Raw genomic sequence first — 19,377 nt, 5'->3', positions numbered from 1 at the left:
GCCTAGTAAAAAAATCGTTAATGTACAGTATACAGTTTCAGTTTGCACTGTTAAAATAATAATAAACGCTCAGTGGGATTCTTGACTCTCTAGTTTTGAAATGCTATTATTTAGAGCTCATTTTTATTTTTATTTTGCATCTATCATTTTTACTGTGTAATTATTATTTTTAATGTGCATTTATTATTTTTACTGTGTATTTATTATTTTTTACCGAAACCGTCACAAAAATAGCATTTTCCCTGGTTACTTGGAGTCAAGGAAACTTTGTGCCTTGTTCTTTCTCACAAAAATACTTTACGTGATTCTTCTGAAAAAAATACAAATTTATAAATCATTTTAAATTTCTTTAATATCTAGTTTCATTTTAAGCAATTTCGGGGTTTCGGAAAACATTGTATACATGACACATAAAGAAACCCGGCTACTGAAACACGGCCTATCGGCCTCGTACGTTCAAACAATCGGCTCGTCGTGTAAAATACCACTTTCTTGACTTATTACGGTGCAATTATTATTTTACTGTGCATTTTTATTTTTACTGTGCATTTTTACTGAACAAAAATGCATGTCGTTTAAATAAAATAATGTGCATTTAATTTGTACTCAAATTTAATTTTCTCAAAATGCTGGTGATTAGAAAAAATAATTTTTGCATGTAACTTAAGTCTGAAGATGGCGCACTGAGTGTCTGAAACATATACTCGTAGCTTCCTAATAAAATTTGAGAAAAAGTATTAATTGATTTTTCCCTTTACATAACCTAAATAAAAATAATCGTTGATTGACTGTTGGTTCATTATTTTCTACTGTCAAAGGTTTTTTGGACAAGCATTTTTTTCTGCAAAAATCATAAGAATTTAACACTAAAAAAACTATAATTTTATAGTAAAAATTATGTTTTTTAATGCAAATTTAAAAGCGCTAATTATTATTAGTGATTGTCGGTTTACCATATTTTTGGCAGTCAATAGTGATCATTGAACAAAATTTTAAAACAGTATAACATTTGAAAAAAAAGTGAAAATATTTTGAGAAAGAAAAAACGATTAAGGCTGTAACTAGTGTTTGTAAATTCTCACGTCTTTTAGAATCAAAGATACTTTTATAATGCATTGTTTTCTTAAAAATAATAAAATCGCTAAACGTAATGACATTTGGAAATAAAGTTAAGTTTATATTGAGAAACCTAGCTAATACCAGTCGGTTTACAATTTTTAAAAAAAATTTGATAAGCTTTATTTTCTCCAAATGACAAGAAAACTTTGCCACACGGGCTAATACTTAAAAAAATAAGTCTTGTGTAGTTCTGGTGTTTTAATATTTTCTTTTTTACAAGCAATAACTTACCTAGAATGGGTGCCGAAAGTATTTTAAATAGCTTCAAGTTAAAATATTTACCTAAAAAAACACGCTTTGTTTCGCTAAAGCAACTTTATTCCCTTGAAAGAATGGGGTTTTATTAATTCCGAAAGCGTGTCAGTATTGTATTCGTCGTAGATGGAGGTAAATGGCAAATAAACACGAGAACATCCTTCTTAACTTACAAACCAAACAAAGAGATCGAGTTAGTCGGATGGTGTGTTAATATAATGAAGTTAGAACGCGCCATCCGGGAAATAAGCAAGCCCTTACTCAAACACTGTCAATTTATTACATCAGATTTACGAATAAATTGGCCGAATAAATTTCACGAGGAATAACAATCAAGATACAACACACAGTTTAGTAAGTTTCTTCCTCTAAAGATGAGTAAGTATTATCAAGTGTGGAGTACGATTTTGGAGTATTGTAGACATCGTCAAGCAAACCAACTTTAGGATCCTAGAAATTAATTATTACTTATTAAAAAAAAAGTTTAACGTTATGTTATTTATTATACCTTCTCTAATTCCAACAATAATGGACAAAACATCAAATTCATAAACCCAATCAGTCTCATTAACCACGGAAAGCCTAAAACACGCACAGCATGTCCTCCTAATAAAGGGCCAAAAGCATAAGCCAAGCTGACAAAAACTTGTTGAAGGGCGTAAACTGTTCCGTACTGATTGCTCCCTTTACTGTCAACTAAATTAGCTAAATATGGAACTAGGGCTGCGTCTACAGCGCCCACACTTAGTCCAAGTCCGAAATGGGGAATCGATAGTTGATAAATGGAGACGGCTAAAGGCAAAGCGCAACAGCTTAAACCTGCGAGAACCAATGCACTGAAAGCTATTCGCCAAGGCGCAATAGGAAGAAGACCTAAAAAGAGAAAACTATCGTAAAAATTGCAAACATTTTCTTCTTCCTGATGTAGATTAATTATATTGACATTAATAGCTATTGTCTATAGTGATGTTGTGGAGAAATTTGTTATATTTTTCTGCAGTTATTTATCGTTATTATACAAGGTGACTCAGGGGTGCGTGCATCTCCATAACTTTTTTTCTATGCAAGCCAACAATTATAATTTTTTTAACGATAAGTCTTGCAATAAGGCACATTCTAAAAATATTTTAATCAGTATACAGAGTGTTCCAAAATAAAACACCCAATTAAGCTCTGTTTTTTTTAATGGAAACCCCAATTTTATGTTACATTTTTAAAATCGCGAATGAATTGTCGATAAAACGTACCAGGTTTTATAAAATTGTCTGTCATAGTTTTTGACTTCAATGATTTTAGACTCGATGCCAACTCGAAGTCGATATTCCAGCGCTTACTACGATTTTCTGAAAATGACAGACTACAAATTACAGTAACTCGATTTATTCAAATGGAATAACATATATTTTTTTGCACCATAGCATGGCATTTTTTATGAGCTTTTTGTCGATATAAAGTTTATGGGGTCTAATTTATAAAATGTGTAAGATTTTTGCGAAAAAAAATCGAATAGGATGTTGTCGTAAAATTTAACACACCCATACCATTTTAAAAAGAGAATCTTTTAACAAATTGTAAACAAAGAAAACAATTCTAGTAGTTTTTATAAAACCAGGGAAGTAGAGAACAAAAAGTAAAAAAGACAGACAACAATATAAAACTTTCCAGAAAAAGCTATTTATAAAAAATGCATAAATAGGTGACTATCGTGTTTCACACAAGCTACTATTATTCTTCTAATAAATAACAAAACATTTATGACCTAATTTGTAAATTTTTTTGACAAAAATTTTGTTGGAAAATTTACTTTAACCCACAAAAAACTGAAAACAATGTTATTGTCATTTAAGACTACTTTAAAGAAATTTTTTAAGAGTTCTTAAAAATGAAGAAAAAGTAAAAGTAATAACACTACTTTTTAACAAAATTTCGTAGATTTTTAGTTTATTTTTAGCAAAAATGTACTAAAAAACCAGTTAAAGCAAAGGAAGCAAATAAGTGTATACATTGTTAAAATTTTGTATTATTAATTTAGCTTTTACCGGCTTTTACTGAAAAACAAGGTCAAACATTAATTAAAAAAGCAAGTTTACCATTAGTTTTAGTTCAAATTCGTAAATTTTCTAATTATTTTTGACAAAATTTTGAGAAATAAATTTGCTTCAGTTTAAAAAACTTACTGAAATACTGGAAAAACTAAAAATAATAACATATTGACTTGACTCGGTGGTTTATAAGCCTGTTGAGCAAAATCTTTTAAACGTGTTTTGAATAAATGTTGACAAGAAAACTATTACACAATTTTCAAGCAAGTTGTGTTTTTTTTTGGTTTATTTTTAATTTGATTCGCTAACTGACCTTTTAGAAAAAATTTCAGCTACTTTCTTTTTTATATTTTGCAAATTCACTAAAAACATGCTTATTTTAAATAAAAAATAATACTATTTTTGTCTTTATTTAGTGACTTTCAAACCATTTTTTCAAACTCTCCCAAAGAAAATTAAGTTAGTTAAAAAATGTTCTTGAATTAATTTGTTTGCCCATTTCAATTAGCGAAAAAAATACTGCGTAGTGAAAAGCTAGTCCTACTAAATAGTCCCCATAATACTAGACTTTCAAAAGAAGTGTTTAAAATGAACTGTAAAAATTTATATTTTTAAACAATCTTCAGATTTTAGAATTTCTACAAAAGTTTTGATAAAATCATAAGATTAGCAACAAAATCGCCACATATTATACAGGCTGTCCCAGCGAGTAGTATTAAAAAAGTAATATTTTTATTTTTCTAAGCCGTAGATACTAACCCTCTCCTTTACCTAAAATTATTTTCAAATATACAGGATGTTTTTGAAATGAGCTATAATACAATTTAAGTTTTTTTAAATGAAAGTCCCTATATTTTTGCATTTTTTGATGTAGCTTTTAAAACTAATGATTTTGATTTAAACTTTAAAAATGTAGTTTTTCTTATCTCACTTCGGTCAAAAAAAATAAAAAAATAAGAGGTTTGTTAAAAGTTAAATAACTTAAAAATTTTAAATGAAACACCCTATTTTTTATTTTGGCATCTAAAAAAACTTTAAACTGTTCATCTAAAAAAACAATAATAGTTAAGTGTCTTCTGCTGGTTACTTAAAAGATATTTAATTTTAAACTATAAAAAATCATAAAAAATCAAAAAGTGAAAATTTCAGGTAATAATGGTAATAATATTACTCTAAGGCCATTATTCGTCAATTTTTTACAGTTAAATAATTAAAATTTTAATATTTATGGCAAATTTTCAAATCCTCTTGTTTTTATTAAAAAAAATAAAATATTTCAGAAACTAAGCAAAATCAACCAATAAAAGTTTCGGTCAAAAACACTAGTTTTAATACCTACATCTAAAAATGTAAAACAATGTAGAGTGTTTCATTTAAAAAGTAGGTTTGGAGCTTTACTGTTTGTAGCTCATTTTCAAAACATCCTGTATATTTGAAGATAATTTTAGGTAAGGCAAGGGATTAGTATCTATGGCTTACAAAACAGAAGTAATTTTTTTTCTAACATTTAGAGGTGACTAATGGACTTTACCAAACCACTGGACATCCTGTATAGTCAACACTAGTGAAATTTACTAAACCTATATCATTGAAGCGATTCATAAAATATGAAAGTTTTAAATAATTTTTTTATTGGTAATTTATTTTACTTATTTAAAACACGCAGCAGGGTGTACAGTTCATTTTTTATATAATCAACTGTCAGTGTCAAAATTCTGAGAAAGACCAGACTATATCACCCAAAAAGTTCATGTCCAACCACTTTTAAATTTGGCTGTATTCTGTATTTAACATTTTGAACACTAGATTTGTCATTTTTGAAAATTGGACATTAGTGTTAACCGCTAATTCGTTAGTCTAAAGGTGGTGTAAAATAACTATATGTGTTGTTATACATGTTTTAAATTGGAGAATTTGCCAGGTAAAAAATTACACCAACCTTAAATCAAAAAAATAACTACTTATGATAATGCCAACCTGACGGCTCTTAGACAGTGGATTATAAAAAAATCGACTATATGTATAAATTCAACTTTCATAAATGCGGGTTTTTTTCAGTATTCATGGCAACATCAATAACCCCAGAAACGTGAAGATAAATAGCAACTTTTGAATAATTTTTTAGTGTAATGCCAATCAATGCCATGACAACGAAAGGTATAATGATCTCACATTACATTATTTCCAATTTTTGTAATGTTATTATCAGTATTTATAATTTCAAAGTATACTACCAAAAAAATAACGTAAAGTATTTGTTGATGACTGGTCTTTAAAACACTACGTCGTCGTGCTCGAAAAATGGTGCGTGTTTTAAAGACCTCAATATTCAGTTATACTTTAATATACCATATTGAGACACTCGTTTCACAATACTGCTAAAATAGTTTAAATAATTGTGTAATTTAAAAAATCTATTTACCAGCAAAATGAGATCCGATAAAATAACCAACACTATCCGGTATAAAAACAGCCCCTAACTGCCATCGTGATGGCGGAGGATTCAAATGGGCCAATAACCACATAGGTACACAAGGTTCCAAAATTGCCATTGTAGAAGTACAAATACAAATCGTAAAAGTTGTAATTATTATTTGCTTGTCTTGCAAAAGACTTATAAATTGACTACAGTTAATTTCATCAATTATAACATCATTTGTACCATCCTCAATATACAATATCTGAAGAACTGTAAAAAACATCTTAATTGCTACGACAATAAAATAAAAATTATTTGTACCAATGCTGACTGATATTAAAAACGCAATCAATAAAAACGGGGCTGATTTTCCAAGTAGTTGATAAGCGGCTCCTCCAAGTGGGTAACCAATCAAAACTCCAAGTGCTATACCTCCAAAAGCAAGAGGCATCAGTTTTGCTCTTAACTCCTGAGAGACGTTTTTTGCTAGAATTGACATACCACTCACTGCTATTGCTGCAGAAGAACTACCATGGAGAGCCCTTGCTAGAACTAGGACACCATATGAGTTACCATAAGCAAACACTACAAACCAAGGATTAAAATCATCTTTTGAGAGTGAATAGTTTTACAAATTGCAGCCACAAGCATGTTACACGATCCTAGTAGCAATGGTATGCAACAACCCACAGTTTCAGTGAGATAACCAATGAAGGGAGTAAAAGCCAACTGGACAAAAGCCTTCGATGCTAGAAGAGTTCCTAAAGGCCCATTATCGTTCTCTAAAACTTCAAATTTTTCCTGCAGAGGACTTAATGACTTAAGACCCAGTCTCGAATCAGCTTTAAGTTGGTTTGAGAATAAATAATCAGGAATAATTGGAACTACAATTACATAGTAACAAATAAGAAAAAATAGGAAGGTTTGAAAACTTACCAACTACAGTAAGAAGCACATTGTCAAGAAAAAATGATAAATAAATGATAACAAATAAATAAATATTTGACTTTCGTATAGATTGTAGGGCTTGCATTCTGTCGGAACACCAACTTTAAACTAAACTTTTCCAAGGGATGGTAATCGAGAAGCATCTGTCGCAGGAGACTGGAAATTGTATAAAGTGGTTTTCAATGAGAAATTTAACGCTTCGGTTAGTTCCGATGCTAACATTGTTATCACCCTTGGCCAGGGATTCAATTTTATACACAGGTTTAAGACAGTAAAAAATTTATTGACTAGTAAACATAAATAAGGTACAATAAATTACGTAGATGGACAAGAATTGTTTAAACGTTAAATTAAACACTTAACTAATGTTCAAAGTTTTAATTCAAAGGATTGTTGTTAAACATCGGATTTTAGGTTTGTTTTTATGTTTCAAGTTAGGTTTTGCATAAAAAGTTTGTTTTTTTACACAACAGTAGTGATAATGACTAAATAAAAAATACTTACATCCTTAAATTATCTTAATAATTAAACAATTAACTTTTATGACCTAAAATAACACAATTTTGTTGTAATACGAAGATTGAAAAATAATTAAGTACAACAACTGACTTATTTTATTACTACCGTGCGAGTTTCTAAAATTCTGATCTAGTTATCCATGACGTTTACTAAGTTAACCTGATGTTTATTACGGAAGTAAGGTTTTAATTTTTTTATGTTCTTCGGTGAACATTTAGGACATTTTGACAGATAAAGTGATGCTGAAGTTGTTTACGCAATACATTTTACTTTTGAGGTAACTGTCATGGGTAACTAGATCAAAATTTTTAAAAATCGCTTGGTCACTTTTTAGGAATTGAAAAAAAAATGTGAGGGGTAAATCGCAGGATAAATCGGTGTAGAAAATAGAGGAAATCGGAAGAAACCTTGGGGAAATCAGGGGAAATCTTGGGAAAATTAGAAAAAATCTTCAAATAATGCGCATGCGCAAGTTGAGATTTTGTGAGCCCTGTCGGCAACATGTTTCAGCATGTTTATGACTCACTGATGAAGATGATAAAGAATACAATCTATACACTGCTTATAGCGTGAAGAAGCTCATGAAAACAATTTTTTTTCATTAATAAAATCTATATGAGAAAAACGTCTTTTGTGAATTGAGGCTGTTAAAAATAATGTTTACGCGCTTTTTGATGTAAAAATGTAAAAATGACTTCTCTCATCCTTTAGCAACCACTTTTCACAATTTTCAAATATATTTTTTTCTTTGAATTAGTGGGTTTTCTTGCTTGTAAATTTGTTATTGGGATTCAATTTAACACATTCTTTTTTTACACAGAAGCTTCTAATTGGTGCTCTATTTCACCCCAAAAAAATGCAAATACGCTCTTGTCATTTGCAATTTTACGAACTAGAATGAGACAGAAAAATTAGTAATTTTTGACTAACTAACAATTTTACAATGTTTTATTCACAATGAATTTAGAAAATCTGGCAATTGTTCAAGTTGTTTATTTTCTGAAATATCCAGGGTAGCTCGTCTTAAAAAATCGCTCTGTATAATAAACCCAAAACACAATAGATCACGAACGATTTTTAGAATCATATAAATTGTATGTATAAGTTAGACGCACTAATATTTTTGTTGATATTCCGATTATGTTTTATCCTCGAATTTATTTGACACATCATTCCTACCAACGCCGTTTTTAATTTTTCAATGTTAATTAACGCTTTATTTATAAATATTGCAAGACAGCAATAGTAGTTTATTATACAAGTAAAAAATGTTTATCATTTTCTGCAAGTGAGTGCGGAACGCTAGTTTTATAAAAGAATCACAAGAAGATAGTGCCACCTTTTCTTTACGTGTTTAATTCAACGTTTTCTTTTATTATATACATTCATAAATTTTTGGGATAAATTTTTTACCAGTAGAATAAAAAAATCACTAACTCAAATGATCGTTTCAAAGTTTATGAATTTGACTTGTCTTTTGGTTTCGATAAGATGAACATCTCTAATATTTATTATTGTTACAAATTAAAAAATACATATTATGATAATTAAATTTTGAAAGAATGAAGAAAAATCCGCGGTGAACAGGTAATAAGTATATAATTCACGGGAAATAATTTTTAAAAAATATGGGAAATCTTGAGGAAATCTAAAGGAACTCTAGAGAAAACCATGGGAAATCTGGGGAAATCAAGGAAAATCACAGGGAAAATTTTGGAGTGAGAATTTAGACACTTCTCACGAGCTTTATAATGGCATAGCGATCACGTGTGATATACGTTTTATCTTACAAGTGCATTGCAAAAAAATCCAAGAAATTCAAATAAATATCCGTCTGTAACATTAGCATAGTTTTATGTATCAGTTTTCGTAGTGACCTGTGTTGCAATAGTTGTGAAATAAACAGTGTCATTGTTTTCCTCAATTTTCCCCTGATTTACTACAAACTTGTGAGTACAACCGACAACTTTATCTCCCTTGTAAAAGAAATTTGATTTCTCTCACTAAAAACAATAGTATAATGTACCTAAAAAACTGCACCTGTAAGATCAAAGTAATTAATACATTGTCAAGTCGATTTTTGTGAAGAATAAAACTTTTCAAAATTTCAAGGGTGTATCTACAGCGTGCTCAAAAACTGACGCACCAATTCAATGGTGTGTGGTATAGAACTGGTTATATATAAAGGTAAAAATAGTAAAAAAATACTTTGCATTAAAGTTATTGATAAATAACGGATTTTAGATAAATGATATGTGGCAACGTGGTCTAACAGTCATGATCGCAATAGAATTTGATCAACAATAAAAATAAAGTATTTTTGAAACGGTTTCCTAGGAAATAATTCCCAGTGTTGGCACATCTACACATTGTGATTTTTTTGATGAATTTTAATTTTTTAAAGTAAAGAAACTGCAAAAGTCTGATAGAAAATTTAAAAATAATTATTTATCGTTTTGTTAGGGAGCGATTACCTTGTGTGAAGCATAAAAACATTAAAAAATAATGAAAATCAAAAAAGTTAACACAATAAGTTTGTAGCTTCAGATTTTTTTAAATATGAGTTTAGGCATTTTTTCAACATTTTTCCCGTAATCTGCACTTGCTTCTCAATAACGTACCACTGAGTTGGTGCCCCAGTTTTTGAGCACCCTGTCCTGTATATATTACAGCCCTTAAACTTTTTGCGATAAGTGAATATTTTTTTGCATTTGACAACCGAAGGTTTGAAAAGTTTTCTAAAATTTTTCAAAATTGCAACTGTCAAACTGTCAAAATTCATGGCTAGTACGATTTTTTCAAAATGGTTTTTAAAAAACTGTTAGACCTTAGTCTTTTTAAAAGGAACGATCCTATTTTCTTAACGGCAATCGAAACAATGGCGATATTTATGGTGACTTTTATCCTTAGTTTTTGAATAAAATGACAAGAAACGGATTTCACTTCGTAATTTCTCTAGTTAATCAAGTAGGTCTTGCAAAATCGTCAACAATTGTCAAACTTTAATATCTAATTTAGTTTTTAACTGGTTTATCATCAAATAAACAATTTAATTATAGTTTATTATAACTTGGTGAATTTTGTAAAGTAACTCTGTTTGCTATTGAATTCTGAACTTCTTGAATGAAAATGGTGAACAAATAGAACATTTTTTTAATTAATAGTACTCTTTTATCGTGCTTTTCAAAAGTTTACTTGATTAAAAATGAAAATATTGAGGTAAAATTCTGTTTTTTGCAATTATTTCAAAAACTGTAGAAATAGACAGTGTTAATAAAAGTCTGCATAAAATTTGATGTTCTTTTGGTTGCTAATAAAAAACAGAGCCATTCCATTTGAAAAAAAGTGTTTTATAATAATTTTTTAATCATCATTTTAAAAAAAAAATTATAGTAGCCTTGCAATTTGACAGTTGACAATACTGAAGACTTGAGAAGACCCTTTGAACTTTTGGCTATCAAATGCATAACGAATTATTCACTTATTGTGAAAGGTTCACGAGCTGTAATATTTTAAATTAACCCCTGCAAATAAAAATTTATATAAAAAATATAGGTATAAGTACCAACAACTAGAGTACTCTTCCAATTATTACGTTGGCCTGCACGGTCACCGGATTTAAATCCGATTGAAAATTTATGGGGGGCCATGGTGAGGGAATGGCACACGATTGCCCAGAAAGAAGCGCACGTAAGGACAGTGGAATTATTGAGGGAAAACGTTCTGAATGTATGGAATCGATTGAGAAGAACAGATATTTGTCAGTACTTGGTTGGCAGTATGAGAAGAAGAATGCAAGAATGCATAGATAATAATGGCTATTATACCAAATATTAAACTTTGTATAAATAAATATTTATTCTTGATTTGTTTAGATTTTTTTCTATAAAAATTTAGCTCTGGAATAAAAAAAAATTTTTTTTTGATAGAACCAAATAAAATTTTTGTTATTAATATTCATTGAATGAAACGTCAAAAGGAATAGTCCTTTTTTGTGCACTATTTTTAGATATGCCTTTAGTGGCAATCAAATTTAAATTCGAGATTAATTTTGTTTCACAAAGCAAATTAAATGACAATTATTAAGTGGAACAAAAATAATTAGTGGGGACTTTAAGGGCCGGTTTACTGAACGTTTAAAAGACCTGATATGGGCAGGTTTAATTCGAGGTTAACTTGACGTTTGTCAATACAAAAAATGGCAACTTAATTCGAATTAGCTTTATCCTGAATTAAATATTTTAATTCATTGTTAAGTTAATTCGCGACTAAAAAATGAATCAGATGGCTTCAATTTGATAACGTAATCAGTTAATCCGATGTTTGATTGTAATTAATTAATTTATCATTTATTTGCACTATTCTCAAATATGCCTTTAGATGCAATCAAATTTAAAATTCAAAATTAATTTTGTTTCACAAAAACGAATTAAATGGCAATTGAAATTGGAAGTAAAAGTATTGGTGACTAAAATCATTATAAAGTCAAATCATATTTTAAGCAGTTGAAAAGTAAAATTATTTCGTGTTTCGAAGTTCACGACAAAATGATTTATTGCCACAGATGGTTGCGGTCTGAGTACCTACCGAATCCTCAGCTGGGGTTTATTGGCATGACATTTTCAAATCACCCTGCTGTACATTTTACACAGTTTCAAGAGGCGAATTCAAAAATGCAATTTAAAATTTTAGAGTTGGCACCAATTTCTCGTAGTTTCGGAAATTCACCCATTTTGGAAAATAATTTAGTTGAACTCAAAATGGTCGATCTAGATTGTATACAAAATCTTAAAGCTCTAGCTGCATTAGAAGTTAAAATTTTGCTGATGTAAGCCCTAAAAGAATCAGCCTGTAAAAGTAAGGAATCTCTGAAATCTCTCTGTATAGATGTGTAATAAACTAATGAATGTCAACGTAATTTAGAAATTTTTTATTGTTATAACTTATTTAGATTTTTTTGTAATCTTTTCACATAAAATTTGTATTATTTTTACAATTAGTACTGACACTTATTTTATAAAGGTTTTAAATAATATACACACCCTAAATAATTTACTCTTCTCAACCTAAAATCCGGATTTGTGACCTTGACAATTATCTACACCGCTATTTGCGTAACATGTCGAGCCTTAGAAAAGTAGGTAATATACAAACAAAATACATTCTTTACGTAACTTTATATAAAACGCTCGAAAAATAAATTTATTAAAAATTAGGTTAGATTGATTTAATTTTTAAAACGCTCGACGTCTCACGTGAATAACACTGTATACTTTCTCCAGGGTGAGTTGATGCCACGATAAAATAAAGTTTTAATCTGATCCCTTTGACGGAAACAGTTCGTAATGTAAATTACACATCCTGTCCTTTTTCCATTATTGTGCAAACAATTCATGACCTCAAAACCTCGTCACTTTATCATCCGCAACCGGCGTTTCGCACCTCAAATCAAACTCATCTTCCGGCAAATTCGGACAAGAATAGAGATCTGGATGCTGAATAGCTGCCACTCTTACCGCATTAATTGCGGCCACATTGACACAGTCATAAACCGGCTAAAAAATCAAGAGTTAGTGGGAGAGTGTGTCAAGTTCTAATAAGAAAGTCAAGCTTTTACCTGCGCTCCGGTCCTGTAAATATCCATCGCACTTGTAGCTGAAGCAAGAGACGGTAAAGTGCTTGTGATCTTGTCACGAGCTGCGGCAATTGTCATCAAATAAGTACGTGGAACGAAAATTGTGGCCAGGAGAACACTGGCTGTGGACACCAAACCGAAGCAAAGAACGGAATCTTTGTAATAATCACCGAGGAGTAAATAAGCCGGGACCCAGAAACACCACAAAAGGGAGGTGATAATTGTGGCGAACGTGAAATATTTGCCCTCGCGATAGTTCCTCTGACATTTAAAAATCAAGGGACAGAAACACAAGAGGAAAAGAAGCAAAATTATATTGTATGATAAAATGTAAATGAACGACTGGCCTCGGAAAATATCCTCGCAGTGATTAAAGACTTGCAAACTCAAAGCTGCTTGGACCCCAAAAATAAAAAGACACAAAAAACTCTGAACTGGACCAGCAACGTGTGACATGAACCCGATTTCTTTGGAAGCTGTTGCTAAAACAATGCTGCGACTGAGCATTAGGGAAAATGCTGCTGCAAAACTGAGCGTTATGGACAAAGCACGTGCCATACAAATCGAACGTTTGGCCCACTTATTGCCTTCTAAAGACAACGGAACGATTGAGCAAAACATGACCATTACAGTGAACAACAGTAGAATTGTCAAGACGGGATTGCCTTCAAGAACATTTTTACGACAAACTGAAACTAAGAGAAAAACTAAAATTGCAATGCAAAACAAAACACCCAGTAGAGATAGTGACAAGAAGGCAAAAATCCACGATTCGGTTCGTATCCGAATATCGCAGTTCGAGGAAATTAGTTTCATTTGGCTGTGAAAGTTTTTGCATTGTTGTCGACAACCGTCTTTGACCGCAAGGCAACTTAACATCGTTTGGTTCAAATCGATGGGTTCTAGCATTGTTAAGTTGTTCGTAAAGATGTTATAGGCGAATAGTTTGTTGAGTGTCAAGTTCTCAGACTTGTAGATGAAATAATTAATACTGGACGGTTCAATTTTGAGCAGTCTTGCGATTTCAGTTGGGTCTAGTAATGTTTGGGGGACAGTGCAACTGGTTTTGAGGCACTGTTTGTAATTCGTTTCATTGCAGTTTTCATTGTTTAAGTTTTGAGCGTAGTTTACAAGAGGGATTGCGACTTCGAATAGTTGAGGTGTGGGCGTGTAAACATTTTGTTCGGTGTTGAAGGATTTGCTGCTTATGACGTAGCTGTTTTCGGGTAGATCTGGAAAAAGATTTTGTAAAATGTAAAATCTTTTGATTATGTCAGAATTGGTACCATTTTGAACAAAATCGTCCTCAGGAACAAATATGATATTTGATGTGTTGGAATTTTCAACGAATGTTTTGAAAACTATAGTGTTTGCAAAAATTACAATGTATTCGTTTGTGTAGTTCCGTGAGGGTACAAACGACCTAAAATTAATAATAATTAAGAGGATTAAAGTAAAAAAAATATTTTATGTGACACCTGCTCGTATACGACAATCTGTCTATAATTGAATGTAGGATCGTAGTAGGTAATTAAAGTTTGCCGCTGTTTTCAAAAAACGAACAATGTTAGTATAAAAAAAATTTGGATTTACTAGTTGCCTAAGTAGATAAAAAATTGGTACTTTTTAGAATTTTTTTACAAATAAAATAATTAAATGCGGCAAATTCAAATTATAGAACCATCTAAAACCCTACACTCTTATATAAATAGTCCGTACATACATTACATACAGAATGCTCAAAAACTGGCGCACCAACTCAGTGGTACGTTTTTGAGAAGCAAGTGCAGATTACGGGAAAACTGTTGAAAAAATTCCTAGTCATATTTTAAAAAATATGGACTTACAAACTTATTGTGTTAACTTTTTTAGTTTTCATTATTTTTTATTGATTTTATGCTTCACACTAGGTAATCGTTTCCTAACAAAACGATGAATAATTATTTTTAAATTTTCTATCAGACTTTAGCAGTTTCTTTAATTTCAAAAATTAAAATTCATCAAAAAAATCACAATGTGTAGATGTGACAACACTGGGAATTATTTCCTAGGAAACCGTTTCAAAAATAATTTATTTTTATTGTTGATTAAATTCTATTGCGATCATGACTGTTAGACAACGTTGCCACATATCATTTACCTAAAATTAATTATTTACCAATAACTTTAATACAAAGAATTTTTTTACTATTTTTACCTTTATATGTAACCAGTTCTCTACCACACATCATTGAGTTGGTGCCTCAGTTTCTAGCACGCTGTATACTACATTGGAAAAATAATATAAAATAGATCCAAGTGTTTTTTGATTAAATTATCTATTTTCTGAAGAACTGTTCTGTAAATGATTAAAAATATAACGAAATGTAGCAGTAAAGAATAAAAGCGTAAATATTTTTTGGAGAAACGGTAAACGCAGTTGGTTTTTATTCAGTTGAACAAATTGTTTAACAGATTAGGACAATGTTGCTTAAATCAGCAAGTACAATTATGTTTTTAAATGAAGTTGACGGAATTATACTTTCATAATATTATGCATTGTACACACGCTTATAAACGTGTTTGAACTAGAAGTGTTTTTTACGTCTTAACACGTTTAAACGCCGAAAACGCAATGACATTTTTTTGTTTCGATTTCAAAAAATTAAACAAAAAATCAATAAGTGTAGCAACTTTTTGAAAGTACATAAACGGATTTTTGGTAAACACGCAGTTTTTTACGATTTATATTTAAACCAAGTCACTAAACCTTTGAAAAACGTGATTATTTTGAGAAATGGATAGAAAAGTAAAAGTAACTGTATTGAACAAGAGCAGTGTTTTTTGGATTTTGTTAAAGCAACGAGTCACTTCACGACGGTTTATGTGTGAGGATCAGCTTTGTTTCTCTGTTATGACTAGACCTAGGATGTTGGGTCCCGAAGCACAGTCAAGCAGTGCAACTGCGAGCGAGCGAAAACTGACCGAACATTGGCGCGCTAGATTTTAACGGCATCAAAAAAAATTACGACGTGAATTTGTCGCGAAAACTAAATAATAGAAGTTTTATACTTTAAGTACAGCTATAGAACAACCAAGATCGTGAACATTTGAGACTTTTAGGTGCTCAATCGCCATTCCTATTTTCACGTTTAGGCACTGCACTGGGACGAGACCTAAACATCCTAAGTCTGGTTATGACTAAAAATTTAAATTCAAAAGTTTGTAATGAGGTAGTATTAGGGTTTATAATATTATATGCTGAAAAACTACATTATACGTTTACCATAATTTTGCAAAAATTGATTAAAATACCGCGCCAAATGCAAATCGTCCTAAGCGCATTTTTCAGTCAAGCATAATTAATAATGTTCCAAGAAATACAAATTTTCGGTCGAAAATTGTGTTATTGCCATGTTTTTTACGAGATTGTATTGAAAACATGTGAAAAATCTCCAATGGTTAAGTAAGTAGTATTCTTTTTTCGAGTGTTTAAGATTAAAGCTTAGTTTTTGAAAAAGTTTTTGACCAGACAAAAAATGAAAAAATTGTGTCACATACAAAGAGTACAGGAGAACAAAACTAGCACATTCTGTACTTTTGTATTGTGCTTAAATACCAATTATTTAGTAGTTAATAGTTGTAATTTCTATCAGATTTCTTTAACAGCAACTGCAAAATCTCTAAATGTTTTTCGTAAGAATTATTCATTTAGGTCAAAAAATGTTAAAAATTTAAAAATGAATAATTCTTCCAAACCATGTGTTGCGATTTTCCACATTTTGAACACATTTACAGCTAGAAACGCAATTTTTGACAAAATAAATTCAAAGGACAGAAGATTATTAAAAAAAACATGAAAAACATTTTTCAGGCATAAATGTAATTATTTCGTAAATTTTCTTAAAAAATGAGCAAAAAATCATTAAATTTCGTCATAAACAATATACTCTCTAGGTAGTTTAAGCACATTTTTAAGACTTTAGTTAAATTCTTGCGTAAAAATCAATAAATATGTTTGAAATGACATTTTTTTTGAGTATTTTAGCATACTTGCAGCTAAAGAAACGATAGGTGTTTGTAATAGAAAATTTTATTTAAAATATTCATATAGCGTCTAATTAGTTGAAAAATTAGTAAAAAATCTCCATTTTAGCACATTTTGCAAAATATACACTTAAAAGTGGACAATACGAGAGAAAATTGACTAATGTTTACATTTTTAATTGCAATTGAAACATAAATGATGTATTTTGTTAAATTTTGCTAAACATGACTAGAAAATGAGTAAAATGTTTAGAAGATGCGTTATTCAGTGACATATGCTCAATTTATTTATTTATTTATTTATTTATTTATAAATACTGTCACATTACTCATATTTTATTAAATTTAATTTAAATGAAATTTAACTATTTTGCAAAAAAAATTTTTTTTAACTTTACATTTTTATTTCAATTTTTCTTTCACCAGTTTATTTCTGAGAACAATGAAAACACCTATGTATTATTATAACAAAATGACATTTGACTCTAAACCTTCAAGTTAGAATATTGGATTATATTAATACTAAAGGCCAAAAACGCCAAATTATTGGTTCAAAAAATAAAATTTTTGCATTTTCAGACGGAATATTTTACAATTCTTTTTAAGAATTAGCCAAAAACATTTTTTTGCAAAAATTACTATATCTAGTCAAAAAAATAACTATTTACCTAACAAATTTGAAAAGTATAATTTCCCACATGAGCACTTTGTTTGCTGTACGAGCGTTAAGCGAGTGCTGCATGAAGTGCGAATGTGGGGAATTGCTTTACAAACAACTAAGTTAAGTAAGTACAATATTTTTTATAGCAACTGTCTCAAAAAAAAAGTGTTGATAACAGGTTAAACAATCATCAAATTGCCAAGAACTTTCAATTATCATAAAAAAATACTTTTTCAGAGTCTTTTAGCACATTCGCGGTTAGAAATGCTATTATGAAGCAAAATGTTGGTAAAAGTAAACTAGTAGAGTCAAATTATGTAGTTCAAAAAAAAACTTTTTGCTTCTTAACTCGGCCAAATATGCAATTATTTCTCAAAATTTCTTTGCAAAAGTTAAAAAGTTTGCAAGTAGAATAAATTATTTTGCCTATTACGAGCACTTTACTTATTATTACTATTACAGCTAAAAAAGCAAATTTTAAGCATTAAGTAAATAAACAAAAAATTACCACCAAATATTCAATTTTTACATGTCAACGAGTTTTTTTGCAAATTTTATTGTAAATCATGTAATTCTTGTCTGTACAGGAAATTTGGTTAAGTTTTTTAACTTGTTCAAGAGTATCTAGAGTTTCACTACATCTACAGCTACAAATGTAATAATATTGCAAAGTTTCGTTGAAAAATAATCTTAAAAAGCACCAATTTGTTCGAAAAAAGAAAAATTGCAGTACATTTTAGTTTATTTGCAGCTACTTCGCTATTTGCCAAATTTCAATGAAATTGAACCCAAAAAGCAGTTCAGTTTAAAGGTATTGAGAAGAAATGCAATATTTTTTGAAATTGTGCTAAATCGGAAATTACTAAGCATAATTATATTTTCTTAATTTAATAAAAAAAAATTCCTGAAAAAAAGGTCAATCAAAACACGTGGCCTTGTGTATCTATTTTGACTAAGTGACTACCTACTGTTATTGAACAAAACTATTGTTATGTCTATAATGTTACAAAAGTCTAGGACTAAGTAAAATAAAATTATAAAAAAATAATTTCTAACAATTAATAATTATTGTAGGGTCGTTCTTTCCTAACAAGATACTCACTTGTATGTTACAAAATCTCTAACGCAGATCCACTTTTTCCGTGAAATAATTGCAAACTCATTTAGAATGAATTCATTGGGAGCAATCACGGTCACATTTTCAATCCAATTTAGACGTTTTAACAACTCAATTGAAGCTTCAACTAACGGTGTAGGACACTTCACAGTCGCTTGAATAACCAAATCTAGTGCATCACAAAGTTTGCGAATTTGTGGCTTTAACGACGTGCTAATTAGTCCCAAAAGAAAATTTTCGTCTTGTTTTTGGAACAGTTCAAACACAGTTTGGTATTCTTCTTTCTCGTTGCAAGCCTTGTAAATCGACAAACCAAAAGTGATAATCTCCGAATAATTCAACTGGTGCACTGTCCAAATCGCCGAATTAACCAACGATTGCTCTTGCTGTGTTAGAACTGTTGTGCTGTTACAATCGTTGTGTAAAATAAGGGCTACATTGACGTCTCCGTCCTTTTTGAATACTTCCTTAACACTAACATGTGATTGTGTGACACACAAATTCGTTAAGAGGACTAAGATAAAGTGGAAAAAACTCGAACTCATTTCACTGACACCTAAATTCACGTCTGTGTGTGTTATATGGAAATACAATGGCACAAATGCTTTTCCGTTTCCGGCTAACGCATCAATGCAC

General features: G+C 30.2%; 2 protein-coding genes across 2 annotated transcripts; both read right to left on the bottom strand.

The window, feature by feature from the left end:
* Window positions 1-1,635: 1,635 nt before the first annotated feature.
* LOC660202 (synaptic vesicular amine transporter) lies at window positions 1,636-6,946 on the bottom strand. Its single transcript, XM_008200912.3, has 6 exons — window positions 6,772-6,946; window positions 6,468-6,719; window positions 6,157-6,420; window positions 5,839-6,105; window positions 1,883-2,247; window positions 1,636-1,824 (listed from the first exon to the last, which is right to left on the bottom strand). Exons 1-6 carry the CDS (start codon window positions 6,866-6,868, stop codon window positions 1,726-1,728), a joined length of 1,344 nt encoding a protein of 447 aa, XP_008199134.3. The 5' UTR covers window positions 6,869-6,946; the 3' UTR covers window positions 1,636-1,725.
* Window positions 6,947-12,217: 5,271 nt separating this feature from the next.
* On the bottom strand, window positions 12,218-19,286 carry boss (bride of sevenless). The gene is made up of 4 exons (XM_008200951.3): window positions 18,727-19,286; window positions 14,224-14,360; window positions 12,920-14,169; window positions 12,218-12,857 (listed from the first exon to the last, which is right to left on the bottom strand). The coding sequence occupies exons 1-4, from the start codon at window positions 19,284-19,286 to the stop codon at window positions 12,702-12,704; spliced, it is 2,103 nt and encodes a 700-aa protein (XP_008199173.3). The 3' UTR covers window positions 12,218-12,701.
* Window positions 19,287-19,377: the final 91 nt, after the last annotated feature.

Source organism: Tribolium castaneum, chromosome 2 (genome assembly GCF_031307605.1).
Source record: "Tribolium castaneum strain GA2 chromosome 2, icTriCast1.1, whole genome shotgun sequence".
Lineage (NCBI taxonomy): Eukaryota > Metazoa > Arthropoda > Insecta > Coleoptera > Tenebrionidae > Tribolium > Tribolium castaneum.
Note: the sequence above shows the minus strand (reverse complement) of the source record. Positions and strands in the feature narration are given on the sequence as shown.